Source organism: Oryctolagus cuniculus, chromosome 11 (genome assembly GCF_051225735.1).
Source record: "Oryctolagus cuniculus isolate XC-2025 breed Fujian yellow rabbit chromosome 11, ASM5122573v1, whole genome shotgun sequence".
Taxonomy (NCBI): Eukaryota; Metazoa; Chordata; class Mammalia; order Lagomorpha; family Leporidae; genus Oryctolagus; species Oryctolagus cuniculus.
Window position 1 is genome coordinate 29,125,155 of NC_142877.1, and position 22,947 is coordinate 29,148,101.

Consider the following 22,947-nt stretch of genomic DNA (forward strand, 5'->3'; position numbering starts at 1 on the left):
GCCCACGCTGGCCGCGCAGCCCCGCCCCGGGGCCGGCCAAGGCGCGCTCTCGGGCCAGGCCCGCCCCAGCCCACTTCTCATGGTTCACTGCTGGCGGCGGCAGTCAGCTGCTCGCCGTGTAGCCGCTGCCCGAGGTAAGATCGCCGACCGCGGCATCCCCGGCGCTGTCGGGCCAGCGCAGACCGACGCCTTTCGGGCAGGTGGGCTGCGGTGGCAGAAGCCGAGCGCGACTCGGAGTCCAACGGGCGCCGCGCCGCGCCCTGGGCCTGAGGCCCGCGGGGGCCTGCAAGGGGACAGGGAGCGCGCGCGACACTGGGTTTGGGACACGTTGGGCTCCACGCACCTCACGCAGTTCGCGGGCAGAGGAGCAGAGGACGCGGGGCGGCTGCTCAGGCTTTGAGGGAGGTTGGACCGGAAGGAGCCGGAGCCGGGGCCGCCGAGCCCCGCCCGCCCTCCGCAGGCCCAGGGTGACCCTCGGGCGAGGCCCAGCCCGGCTGCGCCGACCGGTGGCGGCCGCCTTTCCCTGGGTCTGCACGGTTCCCGGCGGTGACACCCGCTCGGAGCAGCCCTGGGCCGCGCCTGGGAACGCGATCCCAGGCCGCGGGCCAGCCCCTACCCGGGAAGGTGGCTCGCTCTTTTTGGCACCGGCTCAGTGCCTCTGCGCCGCTCAGGTCAGAAGTTTGGCCGCGCGTTCAAGGACACGCCACTGCCTCCTCCTGGTCTTTGATACAGGAAGAAGGTACCAGGTAAAGGAGGAAAACGAAACACAGTAAAACAAAGCAAAAGCATCCGGGGGAGAAAGCTGCGGGGCCTCAGAAACAGCCGGGCCAGCCAGGTCGTCCAGGCCCTGTCTGAAGGATTTCCATCTCTGAGCACGCCGGTGGTGAGCTGTTGCCTCCCCCAGGCTGTCCTCTCGGGGCAGGGAGCTTGGCCCTTTCCTGGGCTTGAAGGCAGGGGTCTCCCTGCCCTGCAGGTGCAGTGAGACAGCAAGTCCTGGGATCAAATTCTGCCAAGGCTCCTAGTCAGCTGCACGCTTAGTATCACTAAACCCGGTCCTGGGGTTGTGCAATGCTTCTGTGGAAGAGTCCTAGGACGTGAAGGTGCGTAGTGGGCCAGCAACACAGCGGAATGATGTGAGCCTCCTTTCCTTCCGGTTGGGCCACATCACCCCTCCCCGCCCCCTCCCACACACCTGTGCAGAGTGCCTCACCTGACTGCCTCCCGGTGCCTTCCCCGGGCACACGGGGAAGCAAGGAAAAGGACGGCCACTAACCTTCACGAAGCTGTGCTTTGCTCACCTCCTGAAGGCTCAGAGGACTGGCTCTGCTCCCTGGTGCTCCTGAGCCAGCACCGGCACCTGCCCCACCAGGAACGTAGCGGGAGGCCGCTGCTCCGGCTCCGGCGGCCTCAGCAGCTGTCAGGTGGCTCTTGGCCCAGCAGCAACAGGTCTCACGCATGGCTGACATCCACTTACTCGTCTCCTCTCCCCATCTCCTTCCCACCCATTTATTTTTATTTTCACTTATTGGAAAGGCAGAGAGACAGAGACAGAGAAAGGTCTTCTGTCTGCTGGTCCACTCCCCAAGTACCCACAACAGCAGGGCCAGCCTAAAGCCAGGAACTCTAACTGGGTCTCCCATGTGGGTGGCAGGGACCCTAGCGTGGTGTCGCCTGCTGCCTCGCTGGGTGCGCCTCAGCGGGAAGCTGGATGTGGGAGCAGAGCTGGGGCTCAGACCAGGCGCTGCACATGGGCTGTGTGCGTCCCAAGCTGCATGCTGACCACTGTGCCAAAGCAGCCCACCGCACCCCACGCTGCCCTTGTTCCCAGCTGAGCTCCGCGGGGCGCTCTCCCTACTGCCTTTCCCTCAGCCCCTCTGGCCCTCTCACTGGCGCCTTTCATTCCTCACCAGCCAAGGAGCCACCCTTGCTTCTCCTCCACCTCCTATATCCACGGAACACCAGGAATGCAGCCACCTCTTGCCACCTCTGTGGTTGCCGCCATGGCCATAACCCATCGTGTCTCCCCGGCTGAAGCCTCCCGGTTCATCTGCCTGCCTTCATCTGGCCCCTCCACAGCCCTCACAACTGCCAAAGAGGTCTTTTCTTTTTTAACATTTATCTGAAAGGCATAGTGACAGAGAGAGATCTTCCATCTGCTGGCCCACTCCTCCGATGGCCCCACAATAGCCAGCTCTGGGTGAGGCTGGAGCCAGGAGCCAGGAACTCTATCCTGCTCTCCCATGTGGGTGGTAGGAACTCAAGTGCTTAAGCCGTCATCTGGTGTCTTCCTAAGTGCATTAGCAGGAAGCTGGATCAGAGGTAGAACAGCTGGACTCAAACCCACGCTCTGCTCTGTAATTGAAAGCTGTGGCTTAACCCACTGCGCCACAACACCCACCCCTGGAGAAGTCTTTAACATAAATCCAATCTCTTCTTTCCCACTAGGACCTTCCAACAGTTCCCCGTTTCACTCCAAGTAAAACCCAGTCTTTCCTACAATGCCCTATGTGAGTGACCCCTTCCAACCTCCTTGACCTTGATCTTTGCCCCTTCATAACTATTTGTTTTTAAAGATTTATTTATTTATTTGAAAGGCAGAGTTACAGAGAGAGAGAGAGAGAGAGAGAGAGATCTTCCATCCACTGCTTCACTCACCCAAATGGTCGTAGCTGCCAGGGCTGGGCCAGACTGAAGCCAGGAACCTGAAGTCTAGCCAAGTCTCCCACATTGAGTGCAGGGGCCCAAGCACTAGGCCCATCTTCTGCTGCTTTCCCAGGTCCATTAGCAAGGAGCTGGATCAGAAGTGGAGCAGCCGGGACTCAACCATGCTCCTCTGGGATGCAGGCTTTGGCTTAACCCGTGGGCCACAGCAACGGCCCCAGGCTGTTTGTCTTACTCCCTGCAGCACTTCCTGGTGGGAGAGGCAAATAGGAAACCAGCAAACACTGAGTGTGACTTGTGCTAAGAGCCGCTGAAGCAATGGCTTGTATTAGAAGCACTTTAAAAACTGTGAGCATGTGGGGCCAAGTGATGACTGTCAAAGTAAGCTCGCGGAGCCATTTGAAGGTGAGGAAGAATCTTGGAAGAGGTGCATGCTGGGTCCCGGGTCCCCCCACGAGCTCAGGGCGGTGGGGTGCAGTCTCCCTGGAAGCATGGGCACGCGGCACGCTACAGCCACGGCCCACAGTTGTGTTCCGGAAAGAACCTGGTGCTGAGGGTCCCGGCTCTTTGCTCTTCCACGTCCAGCAGCCCCTGGGCTTCTTGGTACCTCGTTTTCTCCATCTTTAAAGTTAGATGATCCTATTGCTATCAGATTGGCCTCCACCACCATCACCCCCAACCTACCCCAAAGAAGCAGTACTTCAAGATGGGGAGTTATTGCTATTGTTCTAAGGGCCTTAGAGCTGGGAGCAACTCACAGACTTGGGAGCCAGGGTCATGGACAGGGCCCCGTCCCCCATGTGCTGGGGGTACAGGCAGACCCCCTTCCATGTGCTAGGGGCACAGGCAGACCCCCTCCATGTGCTAGGGGCACAGGCTCCAGCACCGACCAAGCTACAGGACAGACATGGGCCCTGCATCACCTGCATCTCCTTTTGGTCTTCAGTTCATTGTTGAGCAAATTCTTTGAGAGCCCCTAGGATCCAGGCAATTAGGACATTTAAAGAAATTGAGGGGCCAGTGCTGTGGCGTAGCAGGTTAGGCCGCTGCCTGCAGTGCCAGCACCTCATATGGGCGCTGGTTCTAGTCCCGGCTGCTCCACTTCCAGTCTAGCTCTGTGCTATGACCTGGAAAAGCAGCAGAAGATGGCCCAAGTCCTTGGGGCCTTGCACCCACGTAGGAGACCCGGAAGAAGCTCCTGGCTCCTGGTTTCAGACTGGCCCAACTCTGGCCATTGAAGGCATTTGGGAAGTGAACCAGCGGATGGAAGACCTCTCTCTCTGTCTCTCCTCTCTCTGTGTAACTCTGACTTTCAAATAAATAAAAAAAAAGAAAGAAAGAAATTGAAGATGAAAGATAAAAGCAGAATTCCAGCAGGCTGAGCAGGAAAGAAATGCCTTTGCCCCGCCCCTCCCAGCCCCGTGGCCTTGCCTTCTGCTCTCTTCCAGTCTTCCCCGTCTCTCAGTCCATCGCGCTCGGCCATAGCGCTCGCCGAGTCCAGGGCCCCGTCTGCAGAACTTGAGCGGCGATGACGTTTGCTGAGGACAAGACCTACAAGTACATCTGCCACCACCACAGCAGCTTCTGCCGTGTGGATGTTCTAGAGATCCTGCCTTACCTGCCCTGCCTTACGGCAAATGACCAGGTGAGCCCAGCCCCCGCCGGTTCACCCCAGCCAGGGCCAGCTCCTTCCTTGCCCCTCGTGGACCAGGGGTCTTCAAAAAATTCCTAGGAAACGCATATTCGGAAACCGCCCACATGTGGATTCCAAACCTTCCTGCACCTACATACACTTGTCTTTCTGATGTTTCTGCAAACTTTTCCCAGGCCCTGTATGCCGCCTCTTGTCCCTGCTACTTGGCGCACTGTGTGGTGGGGTTGGCTTTGCCAGCCTCCCCGGCTCCCTCTTGTGTTTGATTTCGTGTAGTGCTTCGGCTGGCTCCGGTCCCACTGTTCTTCGGAGCCCTCTCTTCCCTTCCTCTAGTCCTTGTCCTGCCCAGATTTGATTCCATTCTCCTCGTCCCAGGACCCTGCCCCACGGGCCCCCATGGTTCCAACCGCACCCAGCACAGAGAAAAACGCCCCTCCCCATTTCAGCTGCTGTCTCCAATGGGAGCCCTGCGCTCTCTTTCGGGGTCTCCTGTCTTCAGGCGTCTCAGGGCTGATGGGGTTTGACCCCTTCCTCTTGTATGTTGCATCTTGAAGATCCCTTATCGCTTAGCAACCGTTTTCTGTGTTTTGCTTCTGTTTTGTGGCTTGTTTTCATTTTGCTCTGGGGGGGGTTTCTGGTCCCAGGGCTTTTGCAGGCAATACATTTTGCTTCTCATCAGCAAAGGAGAGCTAATTACAGGACACTCAGAGTCCACTTCCCGGCAGCTGCAGTTGGTCGTTGGCTATTGGCTGCTGCTCATGGCTCTTCCTCATTCTGTTCTAGGGCCCTGATCCTGGCTTTGTCCTGGGCCAGGGTCCAGTGTCCAATGGCTGCTCCCCACTGGGGTCTCTCGGTGCCCCTCTCTGCAGTTGTCACATGCTGGGTGAAGAGGCAGCCAGCGACAACTGGCTTGAGCACGACTCCGGGGCTGTGTCTTCCAGGATCGGCTGCGGGCCTCCTACACGCGCCTGGGCAACCGAGACACCCTCTGGGACCTGTTCAACAGCCTGCAGCGGCGGACCGGCTGGGTGGATTCCTTCATCCGGGGCCTGAGGGCCTGCGAGCTGCCGGAGCTCGCTGACCAAGTGGCTGGCGAATATCAGCGCCACCTGCCTCGTGAGCGTCCTGCCCTGGCCCCGAGACCCTGCCTGCTTCCTCTGCCTTCTCTACCCTCGCCTCTCCCTCCTTGGTACCTCCTGCCTTTGTCCTCACCCTCCCACCCGTCTCCTGCCATCTGTGGGTGAACCCGAGTGTGGAGCCTGGCTGAGCCTTGGGCTTTCCCTCTGTAAGATGGGGCTGATGGCAGTTTCTGCACTGGGCAGATTCTGCGGGACGGTGCGTGTCGAAGGGGCCGACTCCTCTGATTTGTCGGGCTGTGTTCTTTGCCTGCTGCCTGCTTCTGGCCTCCGGGTTCCTTCCTCTCCACACCCACGTGTCCGCCCTCCCTCTCTCCACTTTACTTCCCCTCCTCCTGCTCCCCCTGGAAGCCTTCTAGCCCTCACCCCAGGCTGCTCCGTTACCTCTCAGCTCCCTTCCGCTGCCCCTTCCTGGCCCTGGTGCTGGGGGCATTTGGCATGGTCAGGAGAGGAGAGGGCCTGGGGGAGGGAGGGAACCAGCCTTGTTCATACCAAGGGACTTCAGGAAGCTCGTGGAAAGAACAGTTTGAAAGACACGTTTATCTTGGTGCCCCCCCAAAAAAAATTAAATCCATGCAGTTTTTATAGCATGCATTTCTTTCTTCCTTCCTCCCTCCCTCCCTCCTTCCCTCCCTCTCTTTTCTTTTTTATTTTTTCTTTCCTTCCTTCTTTCTCTCTTTTGTTTTCTTTCTTTCTCTCTCTTTTTTCTTTTGAAAGGCAGAGTTACAGAGGGAAAGGGAGAGACAGAGAGAGAGAGAGATCTTCCATCTGCTGGTTCATTTCCCAAATGCCATCAATGGCCAGAGCAGGGCCAGACTGAAACCAGGAGCCAGGAGCTTCTTCCAGGTCTCCCATATGGGTTCAGGGGCCCAAGCACTGGGGCCATTCTCTGCTACCTTCCCAGGCGCATTAGCAGGGACCTGAATCAGAAGTGGAGCAGCAGCCAGGACTCGAACCAGTGGCCAGATGGGATGCAGTGACTTTACCCACTATGCCACAGTGCTGGCTCCCATAACATGCGTTTCTGTGAGGTTTTTTAATTAATTAATTTATTTATTTATTTTGCCAGGCGGAGTGGACAGTGAGAGAGAGAGACAGAGAGAAAGGTCTTCCTTTGCCGTTGGTTCACCCTCCAATGGCCGACGCGGCTGGCGCGCTGCGGCTGGCGCACCGCGCTGATCCGATGGCAGGAGCCAGGTACTTATCCTGGTCTCCCATGGGGTGCAGGGCCCAAGCACTTGGGCCATCCTCCACTGCACTCCCTGGCCACAGCAGAGAGCTGGCCTGGAAGAGGGGCAACTGGGACAGAATCCGGCGCCTCGACCGGAACTAGAACTCGGTGTGCCGGCGCCGCAAGGCGGAGGATTAGCCTAGTGAGCCGCGGCGCCGGCGGTTTTTTAATTTATTTTGAGAGGCACACACATACACAGCTCCCATTTGCTGGTTCACCCACCAAATGCCCACAACAGCTAGGGCTGATCTAGGACAAAGCTAGAAGTTAGACTTGCAGCCCAAGTCGTGCATGCTATGGTGGGAGTCCGATTACTCGAGCCATCACCTGCTGCCTCCCAGGGTGTGTGCCAGCAGGGAGCTGGAGTCAGGAGTGGAGCTGGCACTGCAGGCACTCAGGCGCAGGTGTTAACTGCGAGGCAAACACGGGCCCTCCGTGTCCGTCTTAAGACTCCTTGTACTTCAGGCCTGGGCAGCCTCGGAGACCCCAGTCAGGTTTCCAGCTCCGGGATGCCCCACACTGGCTTTTCTTTCTCCGTCCCTGCCTCCTTCCTTGTGAGTTTCTTCATTGGTGGAGATTTGCAGTGATTCCCTGAGCATGGACAGCTGCTGCAGGGCCAGGGATGGGCGGGGCAGGGGTCTGTGAGTGGTAGCAGCCCCCCCAACTTCGCCTCCCCCCTTGCTACCTATCTTTGGCCTCTCCAGCTCCCCTCTGCCTGCTACTCCTGCCTCCCCCCAGTGGCCTCCCAGAACTGCACCCTACATTGGGACAGCCTTGAACTATGGAGGGGGTTGGGGGCCCAAGAGCTGCCAGGTGTCTCCATTACAGGGAGCCCCCCATTCCTTCCTGATATCACTGTATTTTTGTCCTCCAGGGGCTGCATCCCACCCGGGAGCCCCTCGCGGGGCACCACAGGAGGCGCCATCACTTCCTGCCGAGGTTCCTGGGGCCTCTGCACCTGCTGCAAACCCCAGCATCCCCCACGCTGGCCACAGAGAGGAGCCAAGTTACCCCTTGCCTGTCCAGGACACCCAGCCTCCCAAGTCCCTGGGAGAGGTGCGTCCTCACCGCCCGCCTACCTGCTTTTGTGTTCCTGTCTGCCCGCTTCTACCCTCTCAGGCCCTTACAAGAAGGGGGGCTGCCTCAGACCCACCTCAGGCGGCTGGCCAGGCCTTCAGCGTGTTGCTGCCCACAGCCCTCTGCCTCCAGCTGGCTTGGAGGCCACCGCTCAGAGGGCTCCGCGGTGGCCAGTATGAGATGCGGAGCTGGGGGAGGAAGCTGGGGCTTGACCAGCTGATGGGGAGGGTGGGACGAGGGAGCAGACAGCGAGCTGCAGTGATTGCCAGGAAGATCAAGTCCAGGGGAGAGAAGACTGTGTCTACTGAGAGGTCAGGAGTGGGCAGCGGGCACCCAGGAGACCTGGAGGCTAAGAAGGGGTCTGTGCGTGGCTGCAGAGAGGGGGACCCATCCCCGGGGCCACAGGTGGACAGGGACTGCCCTTGGGTTGATGCGTGTCTTCTGTGAGGTCAAGGCAAGGTTGCCCATGGACACGGGGTCCGGCTGCGTCTCCTTGGCTCCCGGGCTCTGTGCGGTGGCTGAGCCCTTCGGTAGCGGGGGTCCCCGGAGCGTGAGGCGCTCTCTGCCAGCTCTCAGGGGACGCAGCTGCTGATTTTCCCTCTTTCAGGGTTCAGAGCAAACGCCACACACACCCAGCTCTGGGGTCCTCCTGAGGACACCCAGCGTTCCCCTGGAGCCCTCCTCCTCTGACCCAGCAGCCCTCGGCCCTCCAAGCCCCAGCAGGCCTCAGGAGCAGGACACAGACTTGGCCAGCATCCACACAGCAGGTATGCATGGAATGTGGCGTTACAAGGTCTCACTGGCCTCCCCGAGAGGGTGAGAGGGTCAGCGTCAGGGTCAGAATGACTCCTCTGTCCTCCTGGACCAGAGACAAAGTGGGAATAAAGGGAGCAGAGGCTCCTTAGCCAGTGGATGGGGACGTGGTCACTGGCTAGGATGTGGTCGCTGGCTGGGGGCATGGTCACTGGCTGGGCAGATGTTGCAGTACATTGCTGCCCAGGTGGGGGAAGAGAATTAGGTCCATTTCTGCCCCCTGTCAAAGGGTGGGATGGCCAGGGCTGGGCCGACTGTTGGCAGCAGAGCTCACTTGGACACTGCCCTACCCCGTAAGTGTTGTCAGTTCCCAGCAAATCATCAGCTGGGGCCTGGCCCCACGCCAGACCTCAGTGCTGCCCCTCAGGAACGTGGAGCCGTCCGCCGCGACCTCCCAGGCCCACACCTCTCCACTGCCTCCCAGAGTGTGTTCCACGGGATGCTGGTGCCTGGCCAGCTCTCAGGGCCCCTGGGAGGCACCGAGCAGCTAAAGGCTGGGAGATGCCAGCTTAGTGCCCCCTCCTGCAGCTACCCCCAACCTGTTCACAGCACCTGCCTTGCACTTTGCCATGTCAGCTTTCCCGGGATGCCTTTCAGGAGGTGCCGTGGGGTCTGGGGTGGAGGTGGAAATGCACTTGGGTTTTAGGACATTTGTGGTCATGTGTCCCCAGAGAGTCTGTGCCACTGTTGTTGGGAGGAAGGCCCAGTGGAGTCACCCCAGGGAGACGTTTGTCCTGACAGGACATCTGTGTCCCACATCCGGGTACCTGGGTTAGAGTCCTGGTTCCAGATTCCGACGCCAGCTTCCTGTGCGTGCGGATCCTGGGAGGCAGCTCTGATGGCTCAAGTAACTGGGTTCCTGCACCCACATGGGAAACCTAAGTGGAGTTCTTAGGTCTGGCTTTGGCCTGGCCTAGCCAGCCTCAGCCATAGTGGGCACTTGGGGAGTGAACCAGAGGATGCGAGGTCTCTGTCTACCTTTCAAGTAAATAAAAATTAAAAAACAGAAGAATCACCCGATTGTCAGCCCTGGGGCCTGGCATGTGTGTTCCCGGCATCCCACGGAGGATCCTGATAAAACTGCGCTTCCTCTTGGGGCACTTTGTCCCTGCCCCCACATCTTCTGGCCCCTGGGGGCTGGTAGCTTCTGGTGCCACTTCAGCCTGAGCCGTCCTGCTCTCCCTGGCCTGATGCAGGATCGTCCCACTGGGATGTGCCCTGGGGGCGGGGGGACATCAGTGCTAGGGGCGTCCCAGGTCCCACCTGGCTAGGGAGAAGGTGGGAAAAGCAGGTGCAGGTGAGAGGGGGTGTCCTGGGCGGGAGAAGAATTCACGATAACCTTGCGGCTCCTGGGTCTTGCCAGGAGGAAGGACAGTTAATGCCTGTGACAGGGCAGACCTGGGGCTACAGGTCAAGGGCAGGGCAGCTGTTGGGACTCAGGCCAGTGGCTGCAACCATAAGGCCTGCAGCTGCAGAAGGCATGCTGAGCTCGGGCAGGGGGCCCTTTTGCAGCCCTTGGGATAACAGTTCCTTGGGTTTGTGTTTCCACTTTTGCTTTGCCACCTGCAGGCTCCGGCTCCAGCCCCGCGCCACCCTGCGGACCTGTGTCTCCGTCCGTCTCCTTCCAGCCTCTGGCCCGTTCCACTCCCAGGGCGAGCCGCTTGCCCGGACCCGCCACGTCAGTTTCATCCGCTGGCACCTCCTCACCCCCTGGCTTGGCTGCTGGACAGGGTGCTGGTGTCCAGGCAAAGGCCACCGTATGCTCCAGCGACACAGTGCCCACCAGCTCTGTGCCCCCCAGTGCAGCATCCTCCAGGGTGCCCAGCAACGCAATGTCTGGGGACACAGTAGCCCCCACAGCGCCTGCCAGCTCCGCATTCACCAGCACGGTGCCCTCCAAGTTGCCCACCAGCGCAAAGCCCCCCAGTGCAACGTCCTCCAACGTGCTTCCCAGTGTAGCACCATCCAAACTGCCCATCAGCTCAACAGGTGCTGGCACGGTGTCACCCAAAGTGCCTGCCAGCACGGCGCCCACCAAAACACCTGCCAGCACGGCGCCCACCAAAACACCTGCCGGCATGGCGCCCACCGTCAAGAGCAGCACCAGGGCTGCGGTGAGTCTCACCCCACCTCGCAGTGATGTGGGACCCCTGCCCCAGCAGAGCTGGCCCTCCTGGCACCCTTCCCAGTCTGTCTGTGCAGTCTGTGGCCTCACCCAGACCCGAGGAGGAATAACAGTCAGGGGAGCTCCTGAGTGTGGCTGCCTCGGGCGGGGGCTCAGGCATGCTGGGTCACCTGCTGTGTTCATGTGCGTTCATTCTTTTAGGGCTCTCAGCCCCAGGTAAGCTCAGTAAGGCCCTTTCTTTCTTTCCTTTCTCTCTTAAAAGACTTATTTATTGATTTATTTGAAAGTCAGTTACAGAGAGAAAGAGAGAAAGGTCTTCCATCCGCTGGTGCACCCCTCAGATGGCCTCAGTGGCCAGAGCTGCACCAGGCCAAAGCCAGGAGCCAGGAGCTTCTTCTGGGTCTCCCACATGGTTGGCAGGGGCCCAAGCACTTGGGTCATCGTCTGCTGCTTTCCCAGGTGCATTAACGGGGAGCTGGGTTGGAAGTACAGTAGCTGGGACTCAAACCAGCACCCATATGGGATGCTGGCAGTGTAGGCACCAGCTTTACCTGCTACGCCACAGCACCAGCCCCTAGCAAGGCCATTGCACAGATGAGGAACCTGTGAGGGGCAGGGTGTGGGAGGCCCCACCAGGGAGTCCAGCCTATCACTGCATGACCAAGGCCTTATTTGCGGTCATCCTAGCCTATCCAGTCTGGAGCAGCTGCTGTGACACAGCAACCCCCCTTAGCTGCCCCCTGCAAGCCCTCACTGCTGCTGTCCCCTTGGGGGAATCAATCCACGGGACCCTTGGACACATGGCCAGGCCACACACGCTGTGGCTGCTCTGTGGTCTTCAGGCCCAGGCAGAAATGTTAATGGAGGGTGGGCCCACATCCCACCGTGGGTTCCTGGAGCAGGGGTGAGCTCACTGCAGACCCGGGAGGGCTCCCCCACTGCCCTGCACCACCGTGGATTAGATCCCCTCTGGCCCGGGAGTTGAGAGGTTAGGCTGCTGGTTAATGCCCTCACCCAGCAGGGGGCGCCCCACCCAGCTTCTCTTCCTGTCTCCCCGGTTCCTTGAATGCTCTCCTTTCTTTCCCAGGGGACCCCGGTGGCTCCAGCACCCAGAGGTGCCACAGGAGGCAGTGAGCCCTGGCCAGACGGCAGCTCTGGCAGCTTGCACTCTGGGCCGGAGGTGAGCAAGCCAGGTGTGCTGGCCTCCCGGCTGGACAGCCAGCCTTTCTCGGGCTGCTCCGCGGATCTCGCCATCAGCCCCAGCAACTCGCTGCTCCCCGAGCCCGGCCACGGCCCAGAGGAGAACGAGTACGTGTCGGTGGGCACTTTTGGGCTCCACGTGGTAGAATGTCCCAGCGCTGACCTGGAAAGCAAACCTGGGCTGAGCGCCACCCAACAGCCTCCACAGCCCACGGACGAGACTGTGCAATGGGTCTGGGCAGAGCCCTGGGCTTTGTGGTTTGGGGCAGCCGTGGCCAGCGCACTCATGGCCACACTGCTGGCTGTGCTGTACCGGCGGCGCCTGCTTCACTGATGGCCCCAGGACCACCTGCTGCACACCTGCTCAGCCCTCACCGCATGCTGCCTGCCCTTCATCCCTTCCTCAGGGCTGCAGGGCTGGGCCAAGGGGAGCTGCGGGGCTGCAGGCCTGGCAGGAGATGTGGAAACAGCATTTCCGTCCCGGATCGTGCCTTCTCTGGGTCCCTCTTCATCCTTGGCTTCTCTGGATACTCCTCTGGCCCCCCTGCTCCAGACCCGCTCACCTGCATCCCGGTTGTCACCCCATGTGCTGGGGAGGGGTGCCTCCTGCCAGGCTCATTTGCCCAAATGTGCAGATCAGGAGGTGCAGCTGGACAGCTCCTGGGGTTGGCAGTGCCCCTCGCCCTGTCCTGGTGCCCGAAGACCTGAGGGCAGGGGTGCTGCGTCGAGGGGCCTCATAAGACCTCCTGTCCCCAGTGGCCCAGCCCAGAAGCCACTGTGAGTCCTGCCCCAGCCACTTCACCCCCTTCTGGTCTCCATTCTCAGCTCCCTTCTGGGGTCAGGGAGGGGCCGCCTGGTGAGCAGAGCTCAGCTCAAGGCCTGGGCCTCAGATGCAGCCCTCCCTGGGCTGGGTGGCCTTGGCAGATGGTCCGACTCTGGTCTCACGTGGACAGCGTGAGAACCTGGCTCATGCTTTCCTGGGATTTTCTGAAGCAAAGCAGACAGGGGTTGGCCCAGAGCCAGTGACCACTGAGTGCTCCCCCCGCTCTCCTGCTCAGCTTGGTAGAGCTGAGGGCATGAAAGGCAGAGTGTGCAACGGGCCGGGGTGCAGCTCTGTAGGGCGGGCAGCCAGGCCTGCAGCTGCCCTGCCTCTCATGAGCTCCGTGACCCCGAGTGAGCTATCAGCCTCTCTGTGCCTTCATTCCCATCTGTAAAATGGGGGTTAGCACACACATATGTATTTATAGACTCCTCGTGTGTAGTGAGGATGAGATGAGTTGCTCTAAGTTGGACACCTGTTATGACCACTGCTAAGTCTGGAGGGACTGCAGCTCCTGGCCGCGCCTTTGGGGACAGAGCCAGGTCTCCCGCTTTGGCCTCCTTCCTCCTCGATTGCCTGTGCACCGGGGGACTGGGGGGCGGGAGGTGTGTCTACCTGGCCAGCCGTGCAGGATGGGGACTGGGGTGTTCTCCCGCAGGGGCCAGGTGGGTATCTGTGGTCCCAGCCTGAAGCCTGCCCACCCACTGGTGGGAAGATTGGCTATGTTTATACTAGAAATGCATTGGGGTGCATGGGTTCTCTGCAGGTGGCCGTCACTGGACAAGGGGCAGGCACAGGAGCTACCTGTGTTCCTGAGCTCTGCAGGGGACAAGAGCCAGTGTCTGCAGAGATATCGGGGTTGGGGGTCACTGTCGCTCACGGCCAGCCTGGCAGCCCGCGGGGTTTGGTGCCCTGCCCAGGCCGCCAGTTTCGCCTGCAGGGTCCTAAAGACTTCTTCCTCTGAGCTGCTGTTCAGCTCATGCTCCAGGCCCAGCAGCCTGAGCTGTGAAACCAGGGAGACCCCTTCTCTAGCGGCCTGCATTCCTGTGCATCACCCCCGCCTGCCCTCGCCCAGCCCTCCCTGCTCCCCTGTTGGGTAGGGCAGTGAGCAGTTCACGCAGACGCCAGTTTTAATCTGAAAAAGTAGGCGGCTGGAAGGTATCACTCAGCCCCGAGGACTGTGGCCAGAGGGCAGGGCCGGCAGTCAGGCGCCACGGGAAGTGCCTCCGGCAAGTGCATAGCCAGCGGAGGGACTCCCGGCGCTCTCGCCTTGTGCTTCCAGAAGCCTGGCGTGGCCTGTCTTGAGCCCTGTCCTCGTGTCAGCTATTGTCAGCCTGAAGTCCTCTCCATGGCCACTTGAAGCAGGAGCAGAAACTGGCCCGTGAATTGGCACGGTCAGATCACAGTAGTCTTGCCTTTGGATGCAGCTTTCAGCTGCATGCTGGAGACAGAGCTGGGTCCCCCTCCCAGCCTGGGTGTCAGAGGAAGCCAGAACCTAAGACAGGAAGGGTGGGCGTCCTCGCGTGGGCCGGGGGGGGGGGGGGGGGAGTCAGCTGGCTGCCACGCTTGGGAGAGCACACACCTCACCTTGAGGAGGTGGTGCGCTGGGGCTGGCGGTCCCAGTGCCCCCTACGTGCCTGGGGATAGACCCTCCTTGGGTACCCTGGTCTCAGCCCCTGGGTACCTTCTTTCCTGGGCTGGGCTGCTGGGCCGGAGCAGTCACTGCTTCTGTCTCCTTAGGAGGTACCCCCGAGGCAGGGCGGTGTCCTGTTCCTTTGGAAAATGCTGTTGACTGTGGACTGCTCCCCTACACGTGTGCACAGCACCCCACCCCCCACCCTGCGTGCCCGGCTGGGCTTCAGGGGCGCTCCCTGCCGTCTCGTTCGCCCATGAGCTGCCCTATTTTCTCTACAGTTTCTTTATAGAAGTAAGTTGAAGGACAAAGCGTTGAACAAGCCACAGGGGCTGGGAGGATTTTGCGCCCAGGGCCCTCCGTGTTCTGCACCAGTGCCATGTGACAATGAGGCACCCGTCACTTGGTTTCTTGGCCTCTGTGGCTGACATCCCTCCCCTTGGACTGGCTCCAAGTGCAAGCAGCACTGGACTGGGTCTTAGGGGGAGGGGCCGCAGGAGGCTCCTCCACTGCTCAGCTCCTGGGCAGTGCTCAGCCGTTGCTCCGATCCCAGAGGGGACGATATGACAGCTGTGTCTCCTTGCACCGGAGCCTTCCGAGGCCCTGACAGAGCCCTCGCAGCAGGTGGGAATTCCCGTGCTGGGCAAGATTCAAACCCTGCAGCGTGTTCTGTCTGTGGTCTCTTAGGAATGGAGGCCTTGAGGCCCCGCACTTCATGCACGTCCTGTCATGAAGGTAATGGCCAAGAATAAACACCGCCCCCTCCCCACCAGGGGTGGGAGGTCCAGGCTCCGTGGGCTGTGTGGGAACTGGTACCTGTCGGTGGGCAGCAGGCACGTGCTCCCCTGTGCTCCATTTTCTGTCCTTTCCCTCTTGCACAAGGCCATGAGGTCCACTCGTGCCGGGCAGGGTCAGGCTGAGCCCTCCTCGCTATGCCACTGCTGCTGTCCCTAATAGCAGTAACCAGGAGCGCCACCCCCACCCCGTCTTCTGTGCATCAGGCACTGTGCTCACCCCTTACGTGTGCTAACTCATTTAATCCCCATTTCATGTCTTCGTGGGCCCAATTTACAGCTGGTTTGCAAGGCTGGGTGGGGGAAGGGCCGGGGGGGGCGGGCGGGAAGCGAAGGAGAGCCCTGGAGCTGGGTGTTAGTCGTGTGCGCAAATCACATCTGATTAGGTACTGGAGCCAGGGACCCCATTTAAAGTGAGATTTTCCACATCACCACATCCCTGCCCGGGATGCCAAGATCTGCCACCTGCTTTACTAGAATAATTGCACTCAACACATAATTAATAGAGTCTCAGGGATGTTGCAACAATATGATCACAGTTGTGTGTGTGCCCAGGCTCAGTGGCCTGAGGCTGGGTGAGGTGGGACAGGGGCATAAGCCCAGAATGACAGGGAAGCCAGATTGGTTCAGCAGCCATTGCTCGTTAAAGGCATCCCATGTGCCAGGTCCAAGGCCAAAGATGAGGATGACATGGTGGGGGCCTTCAGGTGGCTGGGGACATGGGCAATGTGTGATGCTGACCACTAGACTTTCATGTCAGTTATTCTGTACGCACTGTGTGCAAAGCGTCGGGATAGGCCTTGGTGACTGAGTAATATAAAGGGGGCTTTGAAAGTTCATGGAAAATGGAGTTAAAAGGTATGTTTATTTTGGTGCAGAAAAATTTGAAATCCATGCATATGGAGGATCTGCTAACAGTTCATGGAAAATGCCTGTTATGGGAAAAAATTCATAGATTCCAAAATTTTCTGCACCAAAGTAAACTTATACTTTTTAATTCTTTTTTCCTGTGAACTTTCTGAAATCCCCTAAATCAAAGTCCCGCTGCCTCTGATATAATTAGAGTGGTCTGGTGAGTGTTCCCGGAGCACGGAGTGGGGGAGGGAGAGTTTGGGAGGGGGCAGATGATGTTTCAATCAGTTAAGTGCTATTAATTGCTACGATATTAATTATTGTAATTAAATCCAGGGGAGAAATACCACTTAGAACCTGTCGTGGGTAAGTCCGACAAGATCAAACGTTAACAGAAATATACGGCAAATGAGACTCGGAGGTTTCCGGAGGAGTGTAAGTTGGTGCTGTGGTCTGACAGTGTCCCCTGACAGCAGCCAGCCAAGGTGATGGCCTTGGAGGCGGGGCTGTGGGGAGGCGGGCAGGCCATGAGTGAGACCCTCGTGAAGGTGATCGGTGGCCTGACAGGAGGCGCCACGGAGTGCCCCCTGCCCTTGCACTGTGCGAGGGTGCGGTGGGAAGGGGCGTGTCTGCACAGAGCTAGCCCTCACTGCACACCAGGTCTGCTGGCACCTTGATCTTGGATTTCCCAGCCTCAGAACTGTGAGAAATAAATGTCTGTCGTGTGTGCCTTGCACAGTCTAGGGTATTTTGTCCGTGCGGCCCTAGCGAACCAGGACGGTCGGTGTATCCCCGTTGGGAAACCAGCAGTGCCTCCTGAGCTGAGCATCCGGATAAGCTGTGAGCCGGCAGGGTGGGTGTGCACACAACGGAAGCAAGAGCCTGTGTCCAGCAAGACTCCTGCAGGCCTGCTTCTGACCCCCCTACTGCTTACCACAGCCGTGGACGGGAAACAACCCAAACCTTCATCTACAATAGAGGGGGTATTTGAGGGCTGGGCCAGTCACATGGCACAATGCTAGTATATAGCAATGAATATGAGTGGAAATCTTACACGTGGTATTGAACAACATAAAAAAATCAATATACACAAAAGATTCTGGGGGCGGGCATTTGGCCCAGCACTTCCCCCTGGGACTCCTGTGTCCTATATTGGAGTGCCTGGTTTGAGTCTTGGCTGTGCTGCTTCCAATCTAGCTTCCTGCTTAACTGCCTGGGAAGTGAATAGATGATGGCCCAAGTACTTGGGCTCCTGCCACCCATGTGGGAGACCAGGATGGAGTTCTGGCTCCTGGTTTTGGCCTGGCCCAGCCTTGGCTGTTGTGGCCATTCAGGGAGTGGACCAGCAGATGGAAGATCTCTGTATCCTTCCTTCTCTCTGTCACTTTACTTTCCAAATAAATCTTTAAAAACAAAATAAAATAAAATGGAGAGTCAGCATTGTGGCATAGCCGGTAAAGCTGCTGCCTGTGATGTGGGCATCCCATATGGGCACCAGTTGATTTCCTGGCTGCTCCACTTCCGATCCATCTCCTTGGTGGATGGCCTGGGAAAGCAGTGGAGGATGGCACCCTTGCACCCACGTGGGACATCTGGAAGAAGCTCTTGGCTCCTGGCTTAGGCCTGGCCCAGCGCTGGTCATTGCAACCATCTGGGGAGTGAATCAGCAGATGGAAGACCTCTCTGTGTCTCCCTCTCTCTCTGTAATTCTGCCTTTCAAATAAATACATAAATTTTAAAAAAAAGTGACAAATCCTTAGAAGTGTGATTCTCTTCATATAAAACTACAGAAAAAAAGCAAACTGGTTTTGCTGTTAGAAATCAGGAGAAAGGTCAACTTGGGGAGCACTGGAGCTGGGCAGGGGCCTTCTGCACAGTGTCTGCCCAGACTCCCTGTTGGAGATGAGGAAATAAATGAAGACTACTCAAGTGAGAACAGAGAGCCCATTCCATCCAAGCCTCAAGCACTCAAAAGCAGGCGCTGGGAAACTTTATGGAGACGAAAAAGGGAGGCTTCAGGTGTGCTGGGATGGGGGGGGTCGTCATGGAGACGCCAGAGGCGGGCCAAGTGGAAGAACGGCAGCTGACTTTGGCTGGGGAGCTTGTTCGGCTTGCCTGGTGGTCCGGATTTGGGAGCTGGGGAATGGTCGCAAGTCGGTCTACCTGATTGGGGCTGAGGACTGCATGGTTTGGTTTGGATTCCCAGCCTGGGTCCTGCCAAGGCTTTGGGTCAGTTCTGTTGTCATGTCTGGTCCGGCTGTTATCCAACTGCTTTCTCAGTCTCGGAGAGGAGGGTGTGGGCTCTGGGAGGGGCCGCCACCCCTGGAATGGAGGGGGCACATCCACACTTCGAGCAGGTCCCCACCCCTCCTGGGGGTCCGTGGTGTTTACTGTCAGGGTGAGCCTGCTCCAAGTCATTGCTTTGTGACCTTGCCCATTGCCACAATTTGAATGTGGCCTGTCTCTGCCAGCACTCATTGGAAGAAGCCAGGAGCTTCTTCCAGGTCTCCCACCTAGGTGCAGGGGCCCAAGCACTTGGGCCATTTTCTGCTGCTTTCCCAGATGCATTAGTAGGGAGCTGGATCAGAAAACAATAGCCAGGACTCAAACTAATGCCCAGCTTAACCCACTGAGCCACAACACTGGCCCCAACCCTCCCGGGGCCAGCACTGTGCGTAGTGGGTAAAGTGGCCGCTTGCAGTACCAGCTGATAGCTTTGGGATCCGCATGGAAGGAAGGCCTACACTTCCAGGAATGGAGAGGCCTACTTCCGGGGAAGAAAGTCCTTGTCAAGGTCCCTTCGGGTACCTAAAGGTCAACCAATGAGGATCAGACCCGCCTCAACCTTTAACCCCCATATCCTGAATCTATAAAAGGAGCTCTCCCAATCTCTGACACGCGACTTCCCGGCCCCCGCTCTGTTACTCTGTTGGGACCGGGGAACCTCGCCCGGGAGCGGAACCCCAATAAAAGCCTGTGAATTAATTGATTTGTCTGCCTGGGAAGATTTGTTGCGTGCCGGACACCTTACACCGGCATCTCATGGGGTGCCAGTTTGAGTCCCAGCTACCCCACTTCCGTTTGGCCATTTGGAGAGTGAACAAGCTGATGGAAGATTTCTCTTTTTCTCAGTAACTCTGGCTTTCAAAAACAAAAAAATCAGGAGGTGATGAGGTCATTAAGTGGAATTATTTATTATTTACTTATTTGCTGCAGAATTCCAGTGAGCTCCGGCTCTCAGAGTTAGTTACAGTGAGAGCAGCTGTGACAAAGCAACACTGCCTTGTTGATGTGCACCTGCCTGCCCTCTGCCTGCCACTCGGGGCTGCTCAGCACAAGGCCCTCACCACATGTGGCTGCCTGGTTTCAGACATCCTGATCCCCAGCACCATGAGCCCAAATACACCCCTTTTCTTTGTAAATTACCCAGCAGGGATGGGCACCCTTTCTTCTACCAAGGGCCATTTGGGCATTTATAACCTCATTCTCAGGCCATACAAAATTATCAACTTAAAAATTAGATTGCTATAGATGTATTAAATTTTTTAAAAGATTTATTTATTTGAAAGAGTTACAGAGAGTGGTAGAGACAGAGAGAGCAGTCTTCCATCCACTGGTTCACTCCCCAGATGGGTGCAATGGCTGGAGCTGAGCAGGTCTCCCATGTGGGTGCAGGGACCCAAGGATGTGGGCCATCTTCCACTGCTTTCCCACTTCCAACTCTTTCCCAGGCCACAGCAGAGAGCTGGATCGGAGGAGGAACAGCCGGGAATAGAACCAGCGCCCATATGGGATGCCGGCACCTCAGGCCAGGTTTTAACCCACTGCGCCACAGTGCTGGCCCCCAATTTATTGAATTTTTTAAAGATGCATTTGTTTACTTGAGAGAATTACAGAGACGCAGAGAGAGAGAGAGGAGAGGCAGAGAGAGAGAGAGAGAGAGAGAGAGAGAGATCTTCCATCCTCTAGTTCATTCCCCAGATGGCTGCAACAGCCCAGAGCTGCGCCAATCTGAAGCCAGGAGCCAGGAACTTCTGGGTCTCCCATGTGGGTGCAGGGGCCCAAGCACTTGGGCCATCTTCTACTGCTTTCCCAAGCCATCAGCAGGAAGCTAGATTCGTAAGTGGAGCAGCCGGGACTTGAACCAGCACCCACATGGGATGCGAGTGCAGTAGGTGGAGGCTTAACCTACTATGCCACAGCTCTGGCCCCTAGATTTATTGACTTCTGAATCTCACCTGTGGCTGCCTTGGCAGGGCCAGACCAAATGATTTCAATGGGCTGACACGCATGTCCCAACCCGTGTTCCAGCAACCAAGGCTCAGAGACCCACCGCAGGTGCGTCCTTCCCTCTGCGACTTGGCGTGAAGCTCAGCTCCTAACAAGAAGCCTTGATTAGGCCCCTCTTCTGTGAGGTTTCTTAGATTCCCTTGGATTACCCCAAACCCTGCTTTTTACGTATAAATTCTGACTGCCTCGCCTACATTTAAAGATTAATATTTTAATATCCTCCTCCTACTTCCTCAGTGCTGTTTTAAAAAGAAACCCCAAACCCCAACTTTTAACTGAAGCATAGAATACTCTAAAGGGTGCTCAGAGACAGAGGGGAGGGGGCAGAGGGTGGCAGTGGGGAGAGAAAGGAAGGGTGGGGGTACGACACGTGGAGAAGGGGGAAGCCCTGGGTTCCAGTCCTGGGGGGCGGCAGCCAGCTCCCCGCACCCGGCACCCTCCAGGGCCTGTAAACCGTGAGGCTGGACCAGGGGTGCCAGGTGCTCCCTCTCGGCTCAGCTCATCAGCCCTTGGCGTCCTTGGCGTGAGCTGGGCCGCACCAGCTTCCTCCACCTCCACCCGCCCCTCCCCCACCGCAGGCGCCGTCGCCACCCTGCCAGTCGATGGTTTTTCTGACAATCAGTAGCTCCCTTCTGTTTAATCAGCTCACTTGTACTTAGCATAAGAAGAAGGGAAGAAAGCAGCGTCTCCTCATTGCCCACAGCTGGGAATCAGCCGCTTGAGGAGGCGCCGCTAAAGGCATTGGGGGAAAGAGAAACTGGTGATGGCTGAAAGGATTATTGTGATTTTTTCCTACTTGCTGTCGCGACGTCTTTGGAGTTGTAAGCCCATGGATGTTCGTGTGGGGGTGATTCTGCAGTTACTTCTAGAAACTGGAACCCCCCTTTTAAAATTTTTTTCACTTTATTCTAAAAGTAAAGACAGAGACGGATAGGGAGAGCTTCCACCTGCTGCTTCACGCCCCAGATGCCGGCTGCAGGTCAGGCAGGGCTGGGCCAGGCTCAAGTCGGGAGCCCAGAACGCCATCCGGGTCTCCCACGTGGGCTGCTGGGCCCCAAGGACTTGGCCACTGCCTGCTGCCTCCCAGGGTGCACAGGAGCAGGAAGCGGATGGGAAGCGGAGGAACTGGGACCTGAACCCGGCACCTCTCTGAGGGACATGGAAGTCTGATTCGCTGCACCAGCGCCTGCCCGGAAGACGGCCTCTCCTGCTCTGCCTCCACCGCACGGTGGGTCTGAGGGCTGCGCCGGCCAAGGGCCTGCACGTGGTGAGGCTCTTTCAGTCGGGGGCTTATCTGAGACCGCTCCCGTTTCCCTCCTGCCTTCTCTTCGGGGTTGGGGTTCAGGCGTCTACGCAAAGACAAGCCCCCAGCTCTCAAGTGTGGCAGGCTGTCGCCTTCTGCGGGCTCCAGGGATCCCTCCCTGGCCACTCAGTCCAAGTCCGCTGAGTCTTTTCACCTTCTTTATCATCTAGTCTCCTTAAAAACAATTTTTAAAATCCACACAGATAATTCACGGACACATTTTTTTAATTTAATTCCTAGAGTTGTATGGGCCAGAGTTTCTCAAACTTCATCCACAGAAGCCCCTGAACACCTGTGGGGCTTCAGTTTCAGGACCCCCTTGGGTACCAAATGTCATGGATGTGCAGTCCCTTCTGTAAAATGCTGTGGTGTTTGCAAGGAACCTCTGTGTTGTCTGAGTCGTCTCTGGATGACTTAGCATACCCAGTACCGTGTAAATGCCATGTAAATCGTTGTTATGCAGCATTGACAAGAAAATGCCTGTACACATTCAGTACAGATGCAATTTAAAGATTTTTCTTCTTTGACAGGCAGAGTGGACAGTGAGAGAGAGAGACAGAGAGAAAGGTCTTCCTTTGCCCTTGGTTCACCCTCCAATGGCCGCCACGGCCGGCGCGCTGCGCCAATCCAAAGCCAGGAGCCAGGTGCTTCCTCCTGGTCTCCCACGCGGGTGCAGGGCCCAAGCACTTGGGCCATCCACCACTGCCTTCCTGGACCACAGCAGAGAGCTGGCCTGGAAGAGGAGCAACCGGGACAGAATCTGGCGCTCCAAGCAGGCTAGAACCCGGGGTGCCGGCGCCGCAGGCGGAGGATTAGCCTAATGAGCCATGGTGCCGGCCAATTTAAAGAGTTTTAAAAAAAGATTTATGTATTTATTTATTTGAAAGGTGGGGTTACAGAGAGAGCTCGAGAGAGAGAGATCTTCCATTGGTGGTTTACTCCCCAGCCCACAACAGTTGGGCCCGGACCAAATCGAAGCCAGGAACCTGCAGCCCCATCCAGGTCTCCCATCCAGGTGGCAGGGACCCAAGTACTTGGGCCATCTTTCACCGCTTTCCCAGGTGGATTAGCAGTGAGCTGGATCAGAAGTGGAGCAGCTGGGACTTGAACCAGCACCCATAGGGATGCTGGCATTGCAGGTGGGACAAGACTTGGCCCCCAGATTCAATTTTAAAACTATATATTTTTGGCTGGTGCCGTGGCTCACTTGGCTAATCCTCTGCCTGCGGCTCTGGCACCCCAGGTTCTAGTCCCAATTGGGGTGCTGGATTCTGTTCCAGTTGTTCCTCTTCCAGTCCAGCTTTCTGCTGTAGCCTGGGAAGACAGTGGAGGATGACCCAAGTGCTTGGGCCCTGCACCCG

General features: G+C 57.8%; 1 protein-coding gene and 1 pseudogene across 4 annotated transcripts; both read left to right on the forward strand.

Annotated features, from left to right (window-relative positions):
* On the forward strand, positions 1–16,727 carry MAVS (mitochondrial antiviral signaling protein). 4 transcript variants are annotated; one of them, XM_089308193.1, is made up of 8 exons: positions 60–134; positions 974–1,100; positions 4,110–4,306; positions 5,254–5,428; positions 7,554–7,735; positions 8,364–8,523; positions 10,139–10,683; positions 11,782–16,727. In XM_089308193.1, exons 3-8 carry the CDS (start codon positions 4,190–4,192, stop codon positions 12,226–12,228), a joined length of 1,626 nt encoding a protein of 541 aa, XP_089164319.1. In that variant the 5' UTR covers positions 60–134; positions 974–1,100; positions 4,110–4,189; the 3' UTR covers positions 12,229–16,727. The 4 variants fall into 4 exon arrangements, with proteins under 4 accessions (XP_002710934.1, XP_089164319.1, XP_089164317.1 ...); XM_002710888.6 differs by lacking the exon at positions 974–1,100 and having other exon boundaries at positions 1–134; XM_089308191.1 differs by lacking the exons at positions 60–134; positions 974–1,100 and adding an exon at positions 1,911–2,096.
* Positions 16,482–22,947, forward strand: part of LOC100356788 (esterase OVCA2 pseudogene) — an 18,588-nt pseudogene continuing 12,122 nt past the window's right edge.

What these genes read in the sequence shown, in the direction of transcription:
- MAVS (XM_002710888.6), top strand. Translation starts at nt 4,190, where the DNA reads ATGACGTTTGCTGAGGACAAGACCTACAAGTACATCTGCCACCACCAC. An exon ending in ATATCAGCGCCACCTGCCTC is followed by an intron (nt 5,429 to 7,553) that starts GTGAGCGTCCTG and finishes TTTGTCCTCCAG; the next exon opens with GGGCTGCATCCCACCCGGGA. An exon ending in AGAGCAGCACCAGGGCTGCG is followed by an intron (nt 10,684 to 11,781) that starts GTGAGTCTCACC and finishes TTTCTTTCCCAG; the next exon opens with GGGACCCCGGTGGCTCCAGC.